We start from the raw sequence: 24,351 nt of genomic DNA on the forward strand, positions 1-24,351 counted from the left end.
GTGCGTGTAAACACATGCCGTCCGTGTGCTGTCCGTGTGCTTTTTCTTAAGTCATAGGGTTAAAATTGAAACAAATTGTTTCAATACACAGACACGGACAGCGCAAGGACAGCATACGGACGATAAACACGGACACACGGATAGCACACGGATGACACACAGATGGCCTACGTGCACACACAGACACGGATAGCTCCGGGAGCGTTTCTTCCGGTACCAGAAATATCTGGACGTGTGAGACTGGCCTAATAATGAGGACCTATCATCATGAGATTTCATCGATATCAATTGATCCGAGAATAGTTTTAACACCTGTAATTCATCCTTAAAGATTGCAGAGGCTGCAACAGTCATATAAAAGTGTTCTGAGTGCACAGGGTCAGGGGGTGTTTTTATGGTAAAGCCCCTTTAAGAATTATATTAGTGTGGATTACTATAAAACCGGAATTCGCTACTGCGAAACCTTACGTCAAGCATCAATAATAGAAGGGAAGACACAATGGCATGGCTGCAGAGCCCTGAAGTAGTGACTGTAATGGCAGGGTAGCGCTGTGTGTGGAGTACTGCAGTGGGTTGGGTGTCAGGTGACTGGGTCACGCAGGCTCTCTGCATTTAGAGGACTGTGTAGGGGGAGAGCAGCTGAGCTGCACCGTGATACTAAACAGCTCTGCTGGGACAACTTACCCTAGGAGAAAGGAAGCACAGGGACCCCTGAGAAAATGAGCCAGGGTCTGCACATGAACAGCAAGCAGCCACAAGATGAAGAGCAGGATGACGAGGAGGACGGTATAGCAGGAGTATCAGATTATGAGGATGGAGACTCTTTCATGGAAGGAGACTTTGGCAGCGAAGAAGAAGAGGGTATAAATAGTTAATAGTTCTTGGTTTTCCAGAGGCAATGAATTTGGCACTTGTGATTTTGTATATGCAGGTTACATATAATGTGAGAAACCCATCAGCGATGCAAGTGCATGACTAATTAATATATTAGGCGTGAAGCACCTAGAACCAGCGACGGCCCTGTTTATCTGGTTCTCTAGTCCTTACAGTCATAGTATGGGTTATAAGCGACATACATTTCTGGACATTTTGGGCTACGGGACATAGCTGAGACATATTTGCGCCATTATTCAATTTAATGTGGGTCATTTTTTATGCCGGATAGGTAGGAGGCAGGACTTTCTTTCCACTTCTGGCAATTCCACCTCAATTGGGATTTGTAAGGATTTGTTCTGTAGAATGTGCTGAGTGTGGAGCTGTCAAGGACAGCTGCTATTCTCACTCCCTCCAATGTTGGGTATTGTGTGGCTGCGGGCTAAAGTTTCCTTGGAAGCATTGCAATGTATGGATGGCTGGAATAGTTGGGTTTCTAGAGTTCACGAGAGCAAGTGTTTGAAGCTCATGTCTTCATGTAACATGCACAGTTGGCTCCGTGCCCGTGGTAGACTCCTTCGTGTTGATGGTAAACATAGGGCTAGCTATTAGATTTTTGGAAACAGTTTGACAGCAATGAAATATCCATGTTTGTTACTTCATCCTCTGATTTGTTGAACTTTATCTAGCAGAAAGCAAAAAATTCTACAAATCATATACCTTTTTTTGTCACTTGCCATTGATCCTCTTTCTACCAATGGTTTATGGACAATATTCACACTTCTGACATACACAATTGTAACATGACTATTATTCTTCCTCAATACATATTATTTTCACAATGTAAAAACCTACCACATGACACAATACTCATTTTTATATCAGGTAGATCTGGATAGATTTGATCAGACTGTATTGTGAAATCTGTTTACAGATCTCCTTTAAAGCGTATTTCCCTTTTATCAATCCAGAAAGAAAGGATACCCTTCATCTAGATTCCTTCAGTTTCCAGTGTCGGTACCACAGTGATCACTAACTTCCACTGAGTCTGCAAAAACTCTTCCCTTGCAGGGCCATAGCACACTGTTACCTTACTGTTTAAATCCTCATAGTTGCCCACATTTAGGGTGATGTTTAAGTCCTGCCCTTAACACTGCCTCTGCTCCTCCCAGTAACCCCGTTAGCGCTCCCAAAACACCCCCTAGCTTACACAGTGTCTACAGAAACCGTGCCCCCTCTCCTCCCAGTAAGGCCCACACCTCTCCTGGGAACACCCCTGGCCTACATGGGGGTTTATATAATCCCCACACCCTTTCTACCTATGAGACTTGGAAATTTGGGACAATAAGAAAGTAGACTTCCTTGGACAATATATAAATTGCAGAATTAAACAAAATATAATAAAGTTGAGAGCAATCTCCGAGATGATTTTATTTTCTGTACTATGGATATACTCAGTGTTGCATTTTATGATGATTTGCAAAGATACAATGTTTACTTACTATTTTTTCTTGAATTTTATATCACACTGTATCCTGGTAAACTACACCCGCGTTCTTACTGATGCCAAATAACCCAGTGAGAATTCCCTGAGTGTGTAACAATAGATTTCCTACGTTCACATTTCCCCGCTCATCTCTAGCTGTTTTCTTTCCTCCTACTCCTTATTTGGCCCAGTGAAGAGCTGCAGCAGGTGTTTGCTGCAGAGATTAGTTTAACAAGGGCGGAAGGTCAGTCCAGATTTTCTATTCCTTTCCGGCAGGAAAGACAAGTGTCCTGGACAACAGCATAAAGAAACTGGTTATTATGAGAACTCTTTCCAGTATGCATATTGTTCACTGTGGCTTGTGTTGTGTTTTAGACATGTATTACACTTTGTAAGAAACCATGTACAGTGTTGTGGTTTCAGTCTAGATTAGGGACTATTATTATCACGGCCTGCTTGTTTAATTAAAGCCGACATTCCGGAAAGCGTTGCCCAACATGAGCATAGAACAAAACTCTTCAAGAACAAAACAATGCAAATGGTAATCTAAAAAGTTTATTACTTACGGTAGTTATACACCATGTTCCAAATTATTATGCAAGTAATATTTTTCTCGGATTTTCCTAAATGGTCGGTGCAAATTATAGTCAGTCTAATAAAAGTCATCACCCGTTAGAGTATACATCGAATTTTATTGAAGAAACCTCCCAATGATAACAGTATAATCTCCAAAATGAATAAAAACTCAAAATGCACTGTCCAAATTATTATGCACAGTAGAATTTCTAAACATTTGATATGTTCTAAAGAACTGAAAATGCTCATTTGTGGAATTTGCAGCATTAGGAGGTCACATCACATTCACTGAACAAAAAAGCTATTTAACTCCAAAACATCCTAACAGGCCAAGTTACATGTTAACATAGGACCACTTCTTTGATATCACCTTCACAATTCTTGCATCCATTGAACTTGTGAGTTTTTGGAGAGTTTCTGCTTGTATTTCTTTGCATGAAGTCAGAATAGCCTCCCAGAGCTGCTGTTTTGATGTGAACTGCCTCCCACCCTCATAGATCTTTTGCTTGATGATACTCCAAAGAACAATATATTGAAAAAGGGGGCTACCAATCCAATCATTACTAGTAACAGCAAGGTAGTAGTGTTAAAATAAAATATAACTTTTAATATATATCTTAAAAGAGGTCTCAAGCCCCAAACAACACCAAAAACAAAAAACCACACACAATAACCGTATACTGCCAGTCGCTCCTGCTTAGCGTTGCAGTTCTTATAACATGGTGGAATGTATTTTCTTTAAAATATTACACCATAATAAAAAATACCCTATCAAGACCTTAAACAATTACTCTGTGCATAACGTACGATTTGTGCACAGTAAATGATATATTTTTGCAGTCAAGGGTATAGACAGGAATGGTCTCACCAAAATCCAGGGACCTTCCTTACAGCGTTATTCCATGCGTCCGATGCACAAAATCCGGGGGAGGATTTTCCACAGATCCTACTTACAACTTGTGTGTGTGCCAATCATCGCACTTCACACTGGAGGGTCCTCCAGTGTGAAGTGCGATGATTGGCACACACACAATCTTTTGTTACACTTGGCTTCTCCCCTGATGACAGAGCCCAAAGAAACGCGTCGGGAGATTGACTAATAAGGAGGCTTCCCATGGGGTCCGTCTGCACCAGAGAGAAAAGGGGTTGTAAGTAGGATCTGTGGAAAATCCTCCCCCGGATTTTGTGCATCGGACGCATGGAATAACGCTGTAAGGAAGGTCCCTGGATTTTGGTGAGACCATTCCTGTCTATACCCTTGACTGCAAAAATATATCATTTACTGTGCACAAATCGTACGTTATGCACAGAGTAATTGTTTAAGGTCTTGATAGGGTATTTTTTATTATGGTGTAATATTTTAAAGAAAATACATTCCACCATGTTATAAGAACTGCAGCGCTAAGCAGGAGCGTCTGGCAGTATACGGTTATTGTGTGTGGTTTTTTGTTTTTTGTTTTTGCTGACATCACAGCCTTGTTGGGAAATGGTGGCCATCCACCAGCCATCCACTACTCCATCCATCTGGACAATCCAGGGTTGCTCGACACTCATCAGTAAACAAGACTGTTTGAAAATTAGGCTACTTTCACACTAGCGTTAACTGCAATACGTCGCAATGCGTCGTTTTGCCGAAAAAACGCATCCTGCAAAAGTGCTTGCAGGATGCGTTTTTTCTGCATTGACTAACATTAGCGACGCATTTGCGACGCATTGACACACGTCGCAACCGTCGTGCGACGGTTGCGCCATGTTGTGGCGGACCGTCGGGAGCAAAAAAGTTATATGTAACATTTTTTGCTCACGACGGTCCTCTTTTTCCGACCGCGCATGTGCGGCTGGAACTCCGCCCCCACCTCCCCGCACTTCCCCGCACCTCACAATGGGGCAGCGGATGCGCTGGAAAAATGCATCCGCTGCCCCCGTTGTGTGGCGGAGACAACGCTAGCGTCGGTGACCTCGGCCCGACGCACTGCGACGGACCGAGCCCGACGCTAGTGTGAAAGTAGCCTTAGTCTCCATGTATGTCTGGGCCCACTGCAACCATTTCTGCTTGTGAACACTGTTTAGGGGTGGCCAAATAGTAGGTTTATGCACCACAGCAAGCCTTTGAAGAATCATACACCTTGAGGTTTGAGGGACTCCAGAGGCACCAGCAGCTTCAAATAACTGTTTGCTGCTTTGTAAGGCTGAGTACACACGATGCGGATTTGGTGCGGATCCGCAGCTTTTTTTTCCACGCAGAAACGCTGCAGATCCGCAAAGTGATTTACAGTACAATGTAAATCAATAGAAAAAAAAAATGCTAATGGTGAGGAAAAATCTGCATGAAAACCGCTGCGGATCAAAAGAAGTAGCATGTCACTTTTTTGTGTGGAACTGCAGCATTTCTGAACCCTTCCATTATAGAAATCTGCAGGGGTAAAAAACGCAGAAAATTCGCACAAAATCTGCAACAAAAACGCACAAAATCCGCATAAAAAATGCATCAAAATCACACCTGCGTTTTCTGCCTTGAGATGCGGATTTTGTGCAGAAAATTCTGCACCCCAATCCGCAACGTGTGCACATAGCCTAATGGTATTTTTGCATCTGCTCTCTTAATCAAATGAATTTGTCTGGCAGAAACCCTCCTCATTATGCCTTTATCTGCATGAACTCTGTCTGTGCTCTGTTTCAGTCTCAAATCTCTTCACAGTATGATGATCACTCTTAAGTTTTCGTGAAATATCTAATGTTTTCATAGTTTGTCCAAGGCATTGCACTATTTAACGCTTTTCAGCAGCAGAGAGATCCTTTTTATTTCCCATATTGCTTGAAACCTGTGGCCTGCTTAATAGTGTGGAACATCATTTTTAAGTAGTTTTCCTTTAATTAGAATCACCTGGAAAACTAATTATCACATGTGTTTACGATTGATTTCAGTGATCCATTGAGACACAATACCATCCACAAGTTTATTTGAAAAACAAAACAATTAAATCTTTATGACACTTAAATCCAATTTGCATAATAATTTGGAACACAGTGTATATCAGAAGAGGAAAAAGTAAATTAATTTCAACAAATTATACAAATTTTTAATTCTAAAGGAAATCAATGCATAAAAGGATTCTAGCGGAAAATAGACAATTAGAGGTATTCAGTGGCGGACAGAGACAGAAGAGGGCCCCTGTGCAAGAACAGTACATGGGCCCTTTGCAGTCCAATAACTAATCATGCACAATTCCACCCACTTTGGAGGTGGAATGGGCTGTTGTGCGGCTGCACAGGTTGCATAAATAGTATGTCCACCCCTGGAGCTACTATTGGGATGGATGGTCCACTTTAAGAAAAAAACTTTTGTAAGTGTTCTTGATGCAACTATATATAACTTGCACATTTACTTCTGATACCAAAGCTTCGCTGATATCCCCGTTTTACCTCATTCCTGGATTCCAGGAGTTCCACTTATGGCCTCGTGTTTGAGACAAGGAAAGTGTTTCATGTGTTAGAAACATCAACAGAGTTGTGGCTACATGGGGAAGGCTAACTGCCTATTTCAATAAGTAAATATTGCATGCAAGTCACTCAGGATATGAGGGCGATACAAAGGAAGCATCAGTTCTTTTTGAATCCTGGGGAAATCTTACTTATAATTCTTCACAATAGAGGGGAGGTAACGGTTTACAGGCACACACCTATGACACAGTTCTGAGCTGATGATTATAGGGGTTTTATTGAAGCTTCTTTCCATCACATAGAATCACTTACTTTCATGCAGTACTTCATTAACATATCTGAAAGTCTCTTAACAAATAACTTCTTTTCACAGATACCTTCTGTTCACACACAGTGTGTTAACCTAAGCAAAACTGTACCTTCCTTATTCAGTGAGGTGAGGGGAGGAAGGATGAGTCCGGTGGTGTAGCGCTCTTCTATCTTGAGGTAATAAAGATGTTCCTGGCTGTCCTGACTGCTTCTATGATTACAATAATCGCTTCCCTGAGACAGCAGGTCTATACAGGTTGTCTGAGTTCAGTCAGACAGGAGACTCTTTAACACACATTACCATACCTCCCAAGGAAAGGGAAAAGAGGGATAAAGTTAGCAAATTTTAGACCACGCCTTTGACCACACCCATTTCACAACTAGTCACGCCCCAACCACACCAATTTAGCATGCTGATCACAATGTTTTATAAACAATAATTATGAACAAAAAAATATGGCCACACAGTGCTCCGTACTGTATAATGGCCACACATGATGCTCCATACTGTATAATGGCCCCACATGATGCTCCATATTGTATAATGGCCCCACATGATGCTCCATACTGTATAATGGCCCCACATGATGCTCCATACTGTATAATGGCCACACATGATGCTCCATACTGTATAATGGCCACACATGATGCTTCATACAGTATAATGGCCCCACATGATGCTCCATACTGTATAATGGGCCCACATGATGATGCATACTGTATAATGGCTCCACATGATACTCCATACTGTATAATGGCCACACATGATGCTCCATACTGTATAATGGCTACATTATGCACCATACTGTATAACGGCCCCACATGATGCTGCATACAGTATACTGGCCCCACGTGATGGTCCGTACAGTATAATGGGCTCACATGATGCTTTGTACAGTATAATGGCCCCACACGATGCTGGGTACAGTATAATGGCCCCACATGATGCTGGGTACAGTATAATGGCCACACATGGTTACCCCAACCCCATCATTGCCTTCTCCATCACTACACACACCTTTCACCGAGCTCCCTCGCAGCAGCTTCCACTCTCGCAGCGCAGAATGATGTCATCCAGCTGCACCACTGACTGCTCACATCGCTGCAGCTGTGATACACCACTGATAAAGACCTCTCCGTGTCTCCTGTGCCAGTTAGTGTCAGAGCGAGGAGCAATATCTGCTCCGATCCGACACAGCTAGCGTCCGCTCCATACACCTCGTACACACACGAATCCGCTCCATACGCCTTGCACACGTGGCTCCGCTCCGTACACCTCATACACACATGGCTCCGCTCCATACACCTCATACACACGGCTCCGCTCCGTACACCTCGTACACACACACAGCTCTGCTCCGTACACCTCGTACACACACACGACTGCACTTCATACACCTCGTACACACACACGACTCCGTTCCGTACACCTCGTACACACGACTCCACTCCATACACATTGCACACTCTGCTCCGCTCCGTATACCTTGAACACACATGGCTCTGCTCTGTACACACGTGGCTCTGCTCCATACACCTCGTACACATGCAGCTCTTCCCCAGTACACCTCGTGCACACATGACTCCGCTCCATACACCTTTCACAAGCTGCTCCGATCCATAGACCTCGTACACACGCGGTTGCAGTCCGTACACCTCATACACACGTGTTGTGAACTATATTTCTTGGCTCCCTCTTGTGGTCACTAGCGGTATTACACTTGGATCATCTTTCTCCAGGTTGGTACCCACCTGGTTCGTTAGGCCTTGGGTGTTCCTATTTAGACTTCCTGGAAACTCAGTCTAGTGCCTGGAATCTATGTAGTCAGTCTATGTCTATTTGCTCCTGACTCCTGGTCTCCTGTTCTTTGCAAGATAAGCTAAGTCCTGCTTTCTTATTTTTGTTTATTCGCTTTGCTTCTATTTTGTTCCAGCTTGTTCATAATGTGATTCCTGATTTTTGCTGGAAGCTCTAGGGGGCTGATATTCTCCCCCCACACCGTTAGTCGGTGCGGGGGTTCTTGGATTTTCAGCGTGGATATTTTTGTAGGGTTTTTGCTGACCGTATAAGTCTCCTTCCTATTTTCTGCTATTAATTAGTGGGCCTCTCTTTGCTAAATCTAGTTCATTCTTACGTTTGTCTTTTCTTCTTACCTCACCGTTATTATTTGTTGGGGGCTTGTATTATAACTTTGGGGTCCTTTCTCTTGAGGCAAGTGAGGTCTTATTTTCTCTGAAAGGGTTAGTTAGTTCTCCGGCTGGTGCGAGACGTCTAGAATCAACGTAGGTACGTTCCCCGGCTACTTCTAGTTGTTGTGCTAGGATTAGATATACGGTCAGCCAAGTTACCACCTCCCTATGAGCTGGTTTTTGTGTTTGCGGACTTAGCTGGAACTTATGAGATCCTCTACCACTAGGATCATAACACACACGGTTCCGTACACCTCTTACACACATGGCTCCGCTCCATACATCTTTCACCCGCTGCTCCGATCCATACACCTCGTACACACACGGCTCTACTACATCCACAATGTAAACACCTCCTGACCTCACACAGTATCTTACCCTCATCCAGCGCCATGACAACCAGCAGAGTCCTGTACATGGAGGTCCTCCCGATCATGTGAGCCCTGACTCCTCCCATCCTGTGACCTAATCACAGGTCCTGTGCGCACAGAGCAGCCAATAAGTGGTGTGCTGCTCTGTGGGTGCAGGGACTCAGGGAGCTGACTGGGTGATATTACACACCTACCAACCTGTGAGGGACAACTAATGTCCCGCTCGAGATCATGGGGCTGACTGTCAAAATCGGGACAGTCCCGCTGGATCTGGGACTGTTGGGAGGTGTGACATTACTCTTGGATGTCCAGGACACAATACTGATTTGGCTTTTATCCTAAGTCATATTGCACGACTCGTTAAAGGGTTGATTGTGACTTGTAGGATCACTACTTCCAACAGGTGGCACTATAGAGTTTAAGTCCTCTTTTTCTCTGAAAAGGCAATTTGCAGGACACAATAACAACTTTTCCAGTATACCTTGGGGCTGAGCTAACCACTCCCTGTCTGCTATAACAATTTTAACCCCTATAGTTGCTGGTTGATTCTAAATGAACAGAGCAGCATCCACCTGTCAAACTCTTCCCTCCTATTTTAATCTCGTCCCTGACAATTGTCTTCTTTCTAGTTGGTCTAACCAACTCCTAGGAGTTATTCTTCCATAATTTTCCTTTTTGAAAAGGTGGTGTCAGTCATGTAACACTGTGTGTGTATGTTAAAGGGAACCTGTCACCCCCAAAATCGATGGTGAGGTAAGCTCACCGTTATCAGGGGCTTATCTAAAGCATTCTGTAATGCTGTAGATAAGCCGCCGATGTTACCTGAAAGAGGAGAAAAAGATGTTAGATTATACTCACCCAGGGGGGCGGTCCCGCTCCGATGGGTGTCTCAGGACCGGTACAGCACCTCCCATCTTCATTCCATTACATCCTCTTCTGGTCTTCACGCCGCGGCTCTGGCGCAGGCGTACTTTGTCTGCCCTGTTGAAGTCAGAGAGGCCCGGCGCCTGCGCACTGCAGTACTTTGCTCTGCCCTCAACAGGGCAGACAAAGTACGCCTGCGCCGGAGCCGCGGCGTGAAGACCAGAAGAGGACGTCATGGAATGAAGATAGGAGGGGCCGGAGCGGACCTGAGACACCCATTTGACCGGACCGCAGCGGGACCGCCCCTGGGTGAGTATACTGTAATCTAACCTCTTTTTCTCCTCTTTCAGGTAACATCGGGGGCTTATCTACAGCATTACAGAATGCTGTATATAAGCCCCTGATGCCGGTGGGCTTACCTCACCATCGATTTTGGGGGTGACAGGTTCCCTTTAAACTTTGTTCAATAAATTTTAAAACATTAACTACAATGTTATCCTAACTATCTCTTGCTTGTAGTTCTCCTTCAAGAAATAAAACAACTTAAACAATCAGCATTAGAGAAGAGCAAATATGTTAGTAAAACGATTGCCAAACATAAATTCGGCACAAATATGGAGCATTCGGATTCGTGATCGGTATCACGAGCATTTTTCTTAAAATCAGAAAAAGTCTGTAAAATTTGGTAAAAGTGCGGGAAAATAATTGCCACTAAAGTATTTTAAAGTAGATGATAGATAGAAAGATCATACATAGATAAAAAGACCCGTTGATGAATAAACAGACCACCAGAATGTATAGTTCAAAAATAAAATAAACCTTTATTAATACAACATTGATAAAACCAGGTGCTGAATAACACCATTAGAACACTAAAAAATGCCTCCAGTCATAGTGATCAGGGCACAAACAACCCCCACTTAACGCCTAATATAATGACACACAGCAAGTGACTATTGTAATGGCAATAGAATAAACAGTTAGGGAGACAAATTAGTGAATATAGAACACGATGTTATAATGGATGTGCCACCATATAGCTCATATAATGAGCCCAAACAGAGGTTCAAGCATGTATATGTTACACAGGTAACTAAAATAAATGCAAAATGGAGGTGGCTACAAGAAGAGCTTAATATAGACGATATGGCTGCTATAAAGAAAATCTCCTAACAAGTTTACCTAGTGGAGGCTGCACGAGACCTGATGGGTAATGTCTTTAGTGTTTGGTCCTCCAATGTAACCATCAAATACTATCGTAGCCTTACTATAGTGCTTTAGTGTGAAAGATGCATAGTCTTCAGTGATTGAACAATATGTCTTTCCTTCTGACCACTTCAGTCGATGGAGAAGAGAACCTCCGTCAAGACCATAATGTTCCACTTCTGGTACATCCTTGAGTACTGCGTCATCTGAACTCTGTTCTTTTATAGCAGCCATCAGTTGTGCTTTGTTTAGTTTGCGTAAGAGATGTTTTGCCTCAAAGAGGGATGGTGGGTATGGTGAAAGTTCACCTCATCAAGGGAAAGATCAGCAGTTTGAGACACCACAAGAAACCTTTGGGACAAAAGAGCGGGGTCTATTGTTTTGTCCTTAGCAAAGTCAATAGGCTCACTGGATGCCAGGGTCTTGGCTTTCATTGACCACTTGTCAATGAAGAGGGTTTCAAGCAAGCAAAGCAAATTCAGGGGGAGATAATCTAAGGCAGGTTGACATTCAAGCGAAGAAGTCTTCGGAAGTTCATCGGTTGAAGATGGGATCTTAGACTTGATATCGCTCTTGATTAGTTTGGCCGCAGTCTCTATGATGGCTCTCTTCTGGGCTTCTTCATCCGTTTCCTGACTATGGAAATAGTCCCTCAGGATTATTCTGGTCTTTTCACGGAAAGTTACAATGTTAGGCAACCCTTCACACCCTGCTATGAATAGCGAATCGCCATACCTCTCCTCCAACCTATACCTCAGCCATTTATTACTATAGGCAGCACTGTCTCCTTCTACAAGATACTTCGGCATTTTCTTTGCAAGATCTGTGATAGTTGCTCTTCATGATTGTCCTCGAGAAATGCACACATTCTCAAGAACGCTTGCTCTTGGTCCATGTTCATCGGCCTCCCTACCTTCCATGGTTTCTTTGTAGTAGATCCACCACCATGACGCATAGGAATTCCGTAATTTGTCCGAAATTTAATGTCACAAGAACGATGATACAGACAGTCTGCAGCATGTAAGTCCTTCCCAAAGTACGTGATTCTCCCTTGAATGGTGATTGCCCAGTTATCATTACGCTGTTTGCAATGTGACATGATGAACCTTAAATATGCAAATTGCCTCTTCTGAGAAAAAGAGGACTTAACTCTATAGCGCCACCTGTTGGAAGTAGCGATCCTACAAGTCACAATCAACCCTCTAACGAGTCGTGCAATATGACTTAGGATAAAAGCCAAATCAGTATCTCAATTCGCAGACACGGTGTTTCGGGCTGTTGGCCCTCGTCAGTGCGAAGCATGAGAACTGATTTGGCTAGGTGAGAGGCTCTGGACTGGGGTCTAAGGGGTATCATTTCTCCTTATGGAGAGTGACATACCATCTCTGGCTTGTCAAGGTAAGGAGGCTTATTTGCCGTACAATGCTCCTCTGGGAAATTAAATATGCAAATTGCCTCTTCTGAGAAAAAGAGGCCTTAACTCTATAGCGCCACCTGTTGGAAGTAGCGATCCTACAAGTCACAATCAACCCTCTAACGAGTCGTGCAATATGACTTAGGATAAAAGCCAAATCAGTATCTCAATTCGCAGAGACGGTGTTTCGGGCTGTTGGCCCTCGTCAGTGCGAAGCATGAGAACTGATTTGGCTAGGTGAGAGGCTCTGGACTGGGGTCTAAGGGGTATCGTTTCTCCTTATGGAGAGTGACATACCATCTCTGGCTTGTCAAGGTAAGGAGGCTTATTTGCCGTACAATGCTCCTCTGGGAAATTAAATATGAAAATTGCCTCTTCTGAGAAAAATCCATCTGTTTTAACAAAGCTATAGTCATCGAAATCACTACTTGATCTTGTCTTCAACACTTCATGTCCACAGAACAAACACTGCGTCATGCTATCATAGGATCCAGTAGACACCCGTGTACCTCTCTTGGCAGGTGAATGATGAACGGAAGTAGCTTTCTTATGCAAGTCTATTTGCTTCTTGTTTATGTAGTTGATACGACATCTCTTGTGCACCACTGCTCCAGCAACTACCACAGTGCTAACGCCCCTCTCAATACTGGCTTTATTGATCCCTTCAGCTCCTTTCGCACCAATCACCACTCTTTCTCCGTCATCTTCTACTTCATGGCTGCATAAGGGGCCAGTTTCTTGACTTTCCATCATTCTCAGCTCTGTAAAAGAAGATAAGTAAATCGTTAAATAATAAATATAATAATAGTAGTAATTGTAAAAGAAATATGATAGACACTGAAAGGCGAGTCGCATTTAACATTTTACAGCTTTGGTGGCCATATTCTTTGACTTCACATTTGGACCCTTTGTGGTAACCCTATCTTGGTAAACTTTTAGTATGTTTTTCCCAACATGTAATACTACCAAAAAAAACAATAAAACGCTTTCTTGGAATTTGTTCAGGGTAAAGTATTTTCTTTTCGTACTTTGACTGGACTACCCTGTATGAAGCATCTTTCACTGATTAGGTTGATGAGGCTATCCTTGCTGACCGAGGAATCATCTTGTTTCCAGGAATGCATAGTCTGACTTCCGCATTGGGCATTAAGTAGCCGATGCCCTTGTTTCTCTTTTAGCTGTTGAAGATTGTCACAAACCTGAGGATAGTGCTGATGAAGCCATTTTATCTCAAAACCTGTTCTGGGGGTTTGTGGGGTTTGTATTTGAGGTTACCAGTCACCCTGCACTGGCAACCTTCTGCCTTTTAACCCCAGTAATCGTGACACTTGACATTCATTGTATAATCTCCTTCACCACACCTTAAAGGAACCTGTCACCTGAATTTGGCGGGACAGGTTTGCGGTCATATGGGAGGGGTTTTCAGGTGTTTGATTCACCCTTTCCTTACCCGCTGGCTGCATGCTGGCCGCAATATTGGATTGAAGTTCATGCTGTGGTATATACTCACCCTCGGACGCGCCCTGCTTCTTTCCGGCAGCCTTCCTTCCTAAGAATGAGCGCGTGAAGGACCTTAGATGACGTCGCGGCTTGTCCATGTGACCGCTCGCGACCAATCACAAGCCGCGATGTCACCGCAGGTCATTCACGCGCTCATTCTTAGGAAGGAAGCCTGCCGGTTAGTACCAGGGCGCGTCCGAGGGTGAGTATATCAATATTTTTTATTTTGATTCTTTATTTAACACTTAAATATGGATTCCGATACCAATTCCCGATATCGCAAACATATCGGAACTCGGTATCGGAATTCCGATACCTGATTCAGAAGATCGACGACCTCATGGCCGACCCCACACAGGGGTCGGGTCGGGTTTCATGAAACCCGACTTTGCCAAAAGTCGGCGACTTCTGAAAATGGCCGACCCGTTTCGCTCAACCCTAACCACCAGAAGTCTTCCTAGACCTGGATGTCCAGCCAAACTGAGCAAGATCACTGTGGCTGAGCTCCATAGATGCAGTACGAAGATAAGAGAAAGTTCCACAAAGTCAACTATCACTGCAGCCCTCCATCAGTCAGACATTATGGCAGAGTGGCCAGATGGAAGCCTTTCCTCAGTGCAAGACATATGAAAGCCCGTATAGAGTTTGCTAAAAAACACATGAAGGACTCCCGGACTATGATAAATAAGATTTTCTGGTCTGATGAGACGAAGATAGACCTTTTTGGTGATAATCGTAAGTGGTATGTGTGGAAACATGGTGGTTGCAGCGTCATGCTATGAGGGTGTTTTTCAGCTGCAGGGACAGGATGACTGGTTGTCATTGAAGAAAACATGAATGCGGTCAAGTACAGAGATATCCTGGATGAAAACCTCTTCCAGAGTGCTCTGGACCTTAGACATGGCAGAAGGTTCACCTTCCAACAAGACAATGACCCTAGGAGTGGCTTCAGAACAACTCTGTGACCATTCTTGACTGGCCCAGCCAGAGCACTGACCTAAACCCAATTGAGCATCTCTGGAGAGACCTGAAAATTGCTGTCCACCAACGTTCACCATCCAACCTGATAGTACTGGAGAGGATCTTCAAGGAAGAATGGCAGAGGATCCCCAAATCCAGGTGTGAAAAACTTGTTGCATCATTCCCATTAATACTGAGCAAAGGGTCTGAATACTTATGACCATGTGATATTTCAGTTTTTATTTTTTAATAAATTTGCAAAAATTTCTACATTTCTGTTTTTTTTCAGTCAAGATGGGGTTCAGAGTGTACATTAACGATAAAAAATGAACTTTTTTGAATTTACCAAATGGTTGCAATAAAACAAAGATTGAAAAATTTAAAGGGGTCTGAATACTTTCCGTACCCACTGTACAGGGCCGGACTATGGGCCGTACAGGGCCGGCAAATGCCAGAAGGGCCTGTCTGGTCGTGGGCTGCTTTGTCTGCTACATTGTTAACAGAATCAGTGCTCTCAAGACACCCATACTGTTAAGAGTTGTGATGGAGCACAAAGTTACTGATTCCGTCACTTACCCCATTAGGACACGGGGCTCATGTTACAATCGCATTGCATACGGATGTCATACAGATACTAGATGCGGGGAAATCACATCATTGCATTACACACGGATCACCATACGGAGAACATTGGTGCGATTCTCCAGCCTTATGATGATTTGCGCTGTTAGAGAGGCCTACTTAACCCGGGTGGGGTAGAGGTTCTGTCAGAGTCTGCCACTAGTTCATGAGTTTTGGAAGATTCCTGCACAGCTGCCCTCAGAGCGATACATTTCTCTTTCAACTCATCTAGTTCTCTCTGTGGAAGACATTTCCTGCTCTCGATTATATGCACCGCCCCTCCATCCTTCATCCTCAACCTGGTTATAAACTGTGTTATTTCCTGAAGGAATGTCCCAATGACGTCCTGGTCTTCTCTCTCTCCTAAAGGTACCGTCACATTAAGCGACGCTGCAGCGATATAGACAACGATGCCGATCGCTGCAGCGTCACTGTTTCGTCGTGTGGTCGCTGGGGAGCTGTCACACAGACAGCTCTCCAGCGACCAACGATGCCGAAGTCCCCGGGTAACCAGGGTAAACATCGGGTTACTAAGCGCAGGGCCGCGCTTAGTAACCTGATGTTTACCCTGGTTACCAGTGTAAATGTAAAAAAACCAAACACTACATACTTACATTCCGGTGTCTGTCGCGTTCCCCGGCGTCCGCTTCCCTGCACTGTGTAAGCGCCGGCCCTAAAGCAGAGCGGTGACGTCACCGCTGTGCTCTGCTTTACGGCTGGCTGGCGCTGACACTGCAGGGAAGCGGACGCTGGGGGACCCGACAGACACCGGAAGGTAAGTATGTAGTGTTTGTTTTTTTTACATTTACAATGGTAACCAGGGTAAATGTTGGGTTACTAAGCGCGGCCCTGCGCTTAGTAACCCGATGTTTACCCTGGTTACCAGTGAAGACATCGCTGAATCCGCGTCACACACACACCGATTCAGCGATGTCAGCGGGTGATCCAGCGACGAAATAAGGTGCTGGCCTTCTAGCTCCGACCAACGATATCACAGCAGGATCCTGATTGCTGCTGCGTGTCAAACACAACGATATCGCTATCCAGGACGCTGCAACGTCACGGATCGCTATCGTTATCGTTGTTAAGTTGTTCAGTGTGAAGGTACCTTAACTCATCTGTTTGTTAATGGCTGTTAAGAGATGTCTGTGATTGCATGCCTGAGGCTATGTGCACACGGTGCCGATTTGCTTGCGGATCCGCAGCAGATTGGCTCCTGCGGATTCGCAGCAGTTTTCCATCAGGTTTACAGTACCATGTAAACCTATGGAAAACCAAATCGGCAGTGCACATGGTGCGGAAAATACCACGCAGAAACGCTGCGTTGTATTTTTTGCAGCACGTCAATTCTTTGGGTGGATTCCACAGCGTTTTACACCTGCTCCTCAATAGGAAGCTGCAGGTGTAAAACCGCAGGTGAAATCCGCACAAAAAACGCAGGAACGCACTGTGTTTTACCTGCGGATTTTCTGTTCTTCTGTCATCTTTACATGTTCTGCTACTGCACTCAATTCCTCATAGGTTAACTGCAGAAGCAACTCACTGAAACTGTTAATCTGTGTTTCTACATCTACAGCTGGCTGGTTATGCTATTGTGCTTTTACAACGCTGGTCCCCCTTAATTGGTGTAGCGGAGTTCAGTTGAGGTGCAGTGCTGCTAAATGTTTCAATAGCTATGCCTCTGCTCAATTACGGTCTTATTTCCAAACACAGAACAACTCCTCCAACTCCAAACCAGGCGGAATGAACTATCGTTGACAATTCCCAAATGTAAAGCGCCATGGAATAAATGGCGCTATAACAATATATAATAATAATAATAAATGTTACCAGCATATACTGTATACCAGAGAGGAGTGTCCAACACAGAACAGCTGAGGCAATCCATGATAGAGAGCTCCAGGAGGTCAACTGAGCTGATTAACCCTAGCAATGTCAGTACAAAGAACACCCGCACTGTTTTAGTAATATAGTTAAACCAGTGCATGAGGTCGGGTAACCAGACCCTGCGATCTTCTGGCCCCTCTCAGTCGCAATATCCCCATGACATGCCAGACTTGGACCTAACTTAGTTAATATTCTGTTGTAAGACAACCCCTTTAATTATCTTGAAAAAAAATCAGTAGCAATTATGATAGAGGGTGGGAGACTCATGGAGATAAAATACTATCATTTTTAAAGCAGGATCTGATGGAGTTTTTTTCTTTATTCAATCAATCTAAACTTGTACAGATTTAATAAAAAACCTAGAGTCCACTTAAGAGTTCAGTTACACATTTCTCCGGCTGTGTCTGGAATGTAATTTGACCTGATTGTTACTGGACGATCAGCCATGAGTGTTTTGCAGCTCTTGAAGTCACATATTAGGTAACCACTGTAACAAGTCTAATGCCACCATACGTGTGCAAGAACTCTAAGGGCAAGTTGACACAGGGTGTTTTTGCTGCTTTTTTTAGGCAGAAAATAAGCTGCGCCAAAAACGTTTAGGTGCATTTTCTCATGCGTTTTTTTTCTCTTTGCGCATGCCAAAGTTGAGTGCACACAGAGAAAAAAAAAACAACTTCCTGTAGATAGAATGAATAGATAGAATGAATAGATAAGAAAAAAAGCAAATTAGAGCAGCACAAAGAAAGAATCCGGGTGCAGAGCCCCCCAGGCAAATACCGAACCTCAATTATAAAAATGAAAAATTGGAGGCAGCACACCGTTTTGTAGTGAAAAAGAGCTATTTAATCAGCCCAGAAAGCGACGTTTCAGTCCCAACAGGAACCTTTCTCAGGCCTGTTTCACACGTCAGTGGCTCCGGTACGTGTGGTGACAGTTTTCTCACGTACCGGAGACACTGACTCACGTAGACACATTAAAATCAATGTGTCTCTGCACATGTCAGCGTGTTTTCACACACCGTGTGTCTGTTTGAAAAACACGGAGACATGTCAGTGTTCATGGGAGCGCACGGATCACACGGACCCATTAAAGTCAATGGATCTGTGTAAAACACGTACCGCACACGGATGCTGTCCGTGTGCCGTGCAGGAGACAGCGCTACAGTAAGCGTTCGCAGGAGAGAAGGAATGAAAAATTATTGTTTTGTTTTTTTCTGGTTAAAATCAAGTTCCCGGCAACCTCCCCCCTCCCACCCCCTGTGCGCCCGCCCGCTGGAAATAAAATACTCACCCAGCTCCCTCGATGCTTCCTTTCAGCGCCGCAGCTTGTCCTGTATGAGCGGTCACGTGGTGCTGCTCATTACAGTGATGAATATGCGGCTCCACCTCCCATAGGGGTGGAGCCGCATATTCATCACTGTAATGAGCGGTACCACGTGGCCGCTCATACAGGAAGAAGCTGCGGCGCTGAGAGGAAGCATCGAGGGAGCTGGGTGAGTATTTTATTTCCAGCGGGCGGGCGCACAGGGGGTGGGAGGGGGGAGGTTGCCGGGAACTTGATTTTAACCAGAAAAAAAAAAAGATTTTTAATTTCTTCTCTCCAGCGAACGCTGCTGGGAAGAAGGAATGAATTCCGGCTTCAGCACCAGATGCAGGGGACAGTGCTTATCTCTAGCGCTGTCTCCTGCGCGGTCCGTGTGGTCCTCATTGGCACACGGGCGGCACACGGCTGCCGCACATGTGCCACAGTGATGTGCCACGTGAGCACACGGACACACGGACACGGATAACTCCGGTACCAATTTTTCCGGTACCGGAATTATCTGGACGTGTGAGACGGGCCTCAAGCAGTGAACATGTGAATGTGCCAGATATATAAAGAGTATACATAATTATAATCATTTGCATTAATCATAATTAACATGCATAAAGTGCAGGCAGTGATACAGGAATTATTAGCTTTATCTCTCCCAGATTAAGGATTACTGCATGGGACACTCGTTATATTGGACTGCGTCGGACCAGGGAGTATTTGAGTTGGTTTATTATTTTTATTTCAGGAGATCGATGGCTTCGCTTGAAATGGCAGACTAATAAAGATGGCAAAACTGTGTGATGTTTTAGTTCATTAAAAAACTTTTTTCTTTTTTTTTTTACTGTGTGTGTGTATTTAACCCTTTAACTACTATAGGATTAGTAATGGAGAGGTGTCTTATTCACACCTCTCCATTACTAAGCCGCTTTAATGTCACCTTACAATAGGAAGGTGACATTAACCCCTCATTACCCTGCTTGCCATGGCTACAGGGCAAGTGGGAAGAGGCGGGCAAAGCATCAGAATTGGCACATCTAATAGATGCGCCTTTTCTGGGCAGCTGCGGGCTTCTGTTTTTAGGCTGGGGGTGCCAATATCAATGGCTGCTTACCAGCCTGAGAATACCAGCCCCCAGCTGTGAGCTTTAGCAAGGCTGGTTGTCAAAAATTGGGGGGACCCCACACTGTTTTTTAAATTATTTATTTAAATAATTTAAAAAAAAAAGCATGAGGACCCCTCTCTTCTTGATAACTAGCCTTGCTGAAGCTGACAGCTTGGGGTTTGCAGCCCCCAGCTGTGTTTTTTTTGTGACTGGTTATCTAAAATACGGGGGAACCCACGCCATTTTTTAAATTATTTATAGTGCAGGAGCGGCAGATGAAAACTCCCATCTGCCACTCCTGCTCTCAATGTAATTAGCGGCTGTAGGTGTCGGATGATGGGAGCAGTAGTCCCATCAGCTGACACCAGTGACGTGAGGTGAGTTTATACATCCAATCACAGCTGAGCGCTCCCTGCTATCTTCTGACAGTGTGGGAGCCGCGGCTCTCCGAAATGCGGGGAGAATTTCCTCGCCGATCAGAAGCGGTGTTTGCCGCGCTGTCAAGCATATGACAGCATGTCAAACACTGTATTGTCAAGCCCCCCATTCAAGTGAATGGGGTTTGGGTCTGCTCTGCTGGATGACAGGCTGTATGAACGCATCAAGCAGCCTGCCATCTAGATGTCACAGAGCCGAGTGTGACCTCACATCCGGCTGTCATTGACTTTTCAACAGCAAATATGCTGCAAGAAAAGTCAACCTGCATATTTACAGCATTTTTTCACAATCCATTCAAGTTAATGGGTGGAAAACGCTGGAAATAATCGCTGAAGAAGTGACATGCCCTATGCCAAAAAAACGCAGCAAAGCACAAAATACTGATGATGACACAAGAAAAACAATATGTGTGCATGAGATTTCTGAAATCTCATAGGCTTTGCTGGTACTGTAAAAAGCAGCTGAAAATTAGCATAAAAAAGCAGCAAAAAACGCAGCAAAAACGCCCTGTGCGAACTTACCCTTAATCTTCATCATAGAGCTAAAATAAAATTGTTACATTTTAACCCCTTAAGCCCCGAGGGTGGTTTGCACGTTAATGACCGGGCCAATTTTTACAATTCTGACCACTGTCCCTTTATGAGGTTATAACTCTGGAACGCTTCAACAGATCTTAGCGATTCTGACACTGTTTTCTCGTGACATATTGTACTTCATGATAGTGGTAAAATTTCTTCGATATAACTTGCAGTTATTTGTGAAAAAAACTGAAATTTGGCGAAAATTTTGAAAGTTTCGCAATTTTCCAACTTTGAATTTTTATGCTCCTTAAAATCACAGAGATATGTCACGCAAAATACTTAATAAGTAACATTTCCCACATGTCTACTTTACATCAGCACAATTTTGGAACCAACATTTTTTTTTGTTAGGGAGTTATAAGGGTTAAAAGTTGACCATAAATTTCTCATTTTTACAACACCATTTTTTTTAGGGACCACATCTCATTTGAAGTCATTTTGAGGGGTCTATATGATAGAAAATACCAAAGTGTGACACCATTCTAAAAACTGCACCCCTCAAGGTGCTCAAAACCACATTCAAGAAGTTTATTAACCCTTCAGGTGTTTCACAGGAATTTTTGGAATGTTTAAATAAAAATGAACATTTAACTTTTTTTCACACAAAATTTACTTCAGCTCCAACTTGTTTGTTTTTTTTACCAAAGGTAACAGGAGAAAATGGACCCCAAAAGTTGTTGTACAATTTGTCCTGAGTACGCGGATACCCCATATGTGGGGGCAAACCACTGTTTGGGCGCATGGCAGAGCTCGGAAGGAAAGGAGCGCCATTTTACTTTTCAATACAAAATTGACTGGAATTGAGATGGGACGCCATGTTGCGTTTGGAGAGCCCCTGATGTGCGTAAACATTGAAACCCCCCACAAGTGACATCATTTTGGAAAGTAGACCCCTTAAAGAACTTATCTAGATGTGTGGTGAGCACTTTGACCCACCAAGTGCTTCACAGAAGTTTATAATGCAGAGCCGTAAAAATAAAAAATCATATTTTTTCACAAAAATGATCTTTTCGCCCCCAATTTTTTATTTTCCCAAGGGTAAGAGAAGAAATTAGACCACAAAAGTTGTTGTGCAATTTGTCCTGAGTACGACGATACCCCATATGTGGAAGTAAACCACTGTTTGGGCGCATAGCAGAGCTCGGAAGGGAAGGTGCGCCATTTTACTTTTCAATGCAAAATTGACTGGAATTAAGATGGGATGCCATGTTGCGTTTGGAGAGCCCCTGATGTGCCTAAACATTGAAACCCCCCACAAGTGACACCATTTTGGAAAGCAGACCCCTTAAGGAACTTATCTAGATGTGTTTTGAAAGCTTTGAACCCCCAAGTGTTTCACTACAGTTTATAACGCAGAGCCGTGAAAATATATATTTTTTTTTCACAAAAATGATTTTTTAGCCCCCAGTTTTGTATTTTCACAAGGGTAACAGGATAAATTGGACCCCAATAGTTGTTGTCCAATTTGTCTTGAGTACGCTGATACCCCATATGTGGGGGGAACCACTGTTTGGGCGCATGGCAGAGCTCGGAAGGGAAGGAGTGCCATTTGGAATGCGGACTTAGATGGATTGGTCTGCAGGCATCACGTTGCATTTGCAGAGCCCCTGATGTACCCAAACAGTAGAAACCCCAAACAAGTGACCCCATATTGGAAACTAGACCCCCCAAGGAACTTATCTAGATGTGTTGTGAGAACTTTGAACCCCCAAGTGTTTCACTACAGTTTACAACGCAGAGCCGTGAAAATAAAAAATATTTTTTTTTCCACAAAAATTATTTTTTAGCCCCCAATTTTTTATTTTCCCAAGGGTAAGAGAAAAAATTGGACCCCAAAAGTTGTTGAGCAATTTGTTCTGAGTACGCTGATACCCCATATGTGGGGGTAAACGACTGTTTGGGCGCATGGCAGAGCTCGGAAGGGAAGGAGCGCCGTTTGACGTTTCAATACAAAATTGACTGGAATTGAGATGGTACACCATGTCGCGTTTGGAGAGCCCCTGATGTGCCTAAACAGTAAAACCCCCCACAAGTGACACCATTTTGGAAAGCAGACCCCTTAAGGAACTTATCTAGATGTGTTTTGAAAGCTTTGAACCCCCAAGTGTTTCACTACAGTTTATAACGCAGAGCCGTGAAAATATATATATTTTTTTCACAAAAATGATTTTTTAGCCCCCAGTTTTGTATTTTCACAAGGGTAACAGGATAAATTGGACCCCAATAGTTGTTGTCCAATTTGTCTTGAGTACGCTGATACCTCATATGTGGGGGGGAACCACTGTTTGGGCGCATGGCAGAGCTCGGAAGGGAAGGAGTGCCATTTGGAATGCGGACTTAGATGGATTGGTCTGCAGGCATCACGTTGCATTTGCAGAGCCCCTGATGTACCCAAACAGTAGAAACCCCAAACAAGTGACCTCATATTGGAAACTAGACCCCCCAAGGAACTTATCTAGATGTGTTGTGAGAACTTTGAACCCCCAAGTGTTTCACTACAGTTTACAACGCAGAGCCGTGAAAATAAAAAATATTTTTTTTTCCACAAAAATTATTTTTTAGCCCCCAGTTTTGTATTTTTCCAAGGGTAACAGGAGAAATTGGATCCCAAAAGTTGTTGTCCAATTTGTCCTGAGTACGCTGATACCCCGTATGTGAGGGGGGAACCACTGTTTGGGCGCATGGCAGAGCTCGGAAGGGAAGGAGCGCCATTTGGAATGCAGACTTAGATGGATTGGTCTGCAGGCATCACGCTGCATTTGCAGAGCCCCTGATGTACCCAAACAGTAGAAACCCCCAACAAGTGACCCCATATTGGAAACTAGACCCCCCAAGGAACTTATCTAGATGTGTTGTGAGAACTTTGAACCCCCAAGTGTTTCAAGACAGTTTACAACGCAGAGCCGTGAAAAAAAAAAACTTTTTTTTTTCCACAAAAATGATTTTTAACCCCCCAAATTTTTATTTTCCCAAGGATAACAAGAGAACTTGGACCCCAAAAGTTGTTCTCCAATTTGTCCCGAGTACGCTGATACCCCATATGTTGGGGTAAACCCCCGTTTAGGCGCACGGGAGAGCTCGGAAGGGAAGGAGCACTGTTTTACTTTTTCAACGCAGAATTGGCTGGAATTGAGATCGGACGCCATGTCGCGTTTGGAGAGCCCCTGATGTGCCTGAACAGTGGAAACTCCCCAATTCTACCTGAAACCCTAATCCAA

The 24,351-nt window shown here is 43.9% G+C and overlaps 1 protein-coding gene across 1 annotated transcript in view; it reads left to right on the forward strand.

The window, feature by feature from the left end:
* The first annotated feature begins 621 nt into the window (after positions 1-621).
* The window catches only part of RRAGD (Ras related GTP binding D), an 82,634-nt gene continuing 58,904 nt past the window's right edge, over positions 622-24,351 (forward strand). The window contains exon 1 of the mRNA XM_077289734.1: positions 622-861. Coding sequence (XP_077145849.1) covers positions 720-861 — 142 coding nt within the window. The 5' untranslated portion in view covers positions 622-719. The remainder of the gene's footprint in view (positions 862-24,351) is intronic.

Source organism: Ranitomeya variabilis, chromosome 2 (assembly GCF_051348905.1).
Source record: "Ranitomeya variabilis isolate aRanVar5 chromosome 2, aRanVar5.hap1, whole genome shotgun sequence".
In the NCBI taxonomy this organism is placed as follows: Eukaryota; Metazoa; Chordata; class Amphibia; order Anura; family Dendrobatidae; genus Ranitomeya; species Ranitomeya variabilis.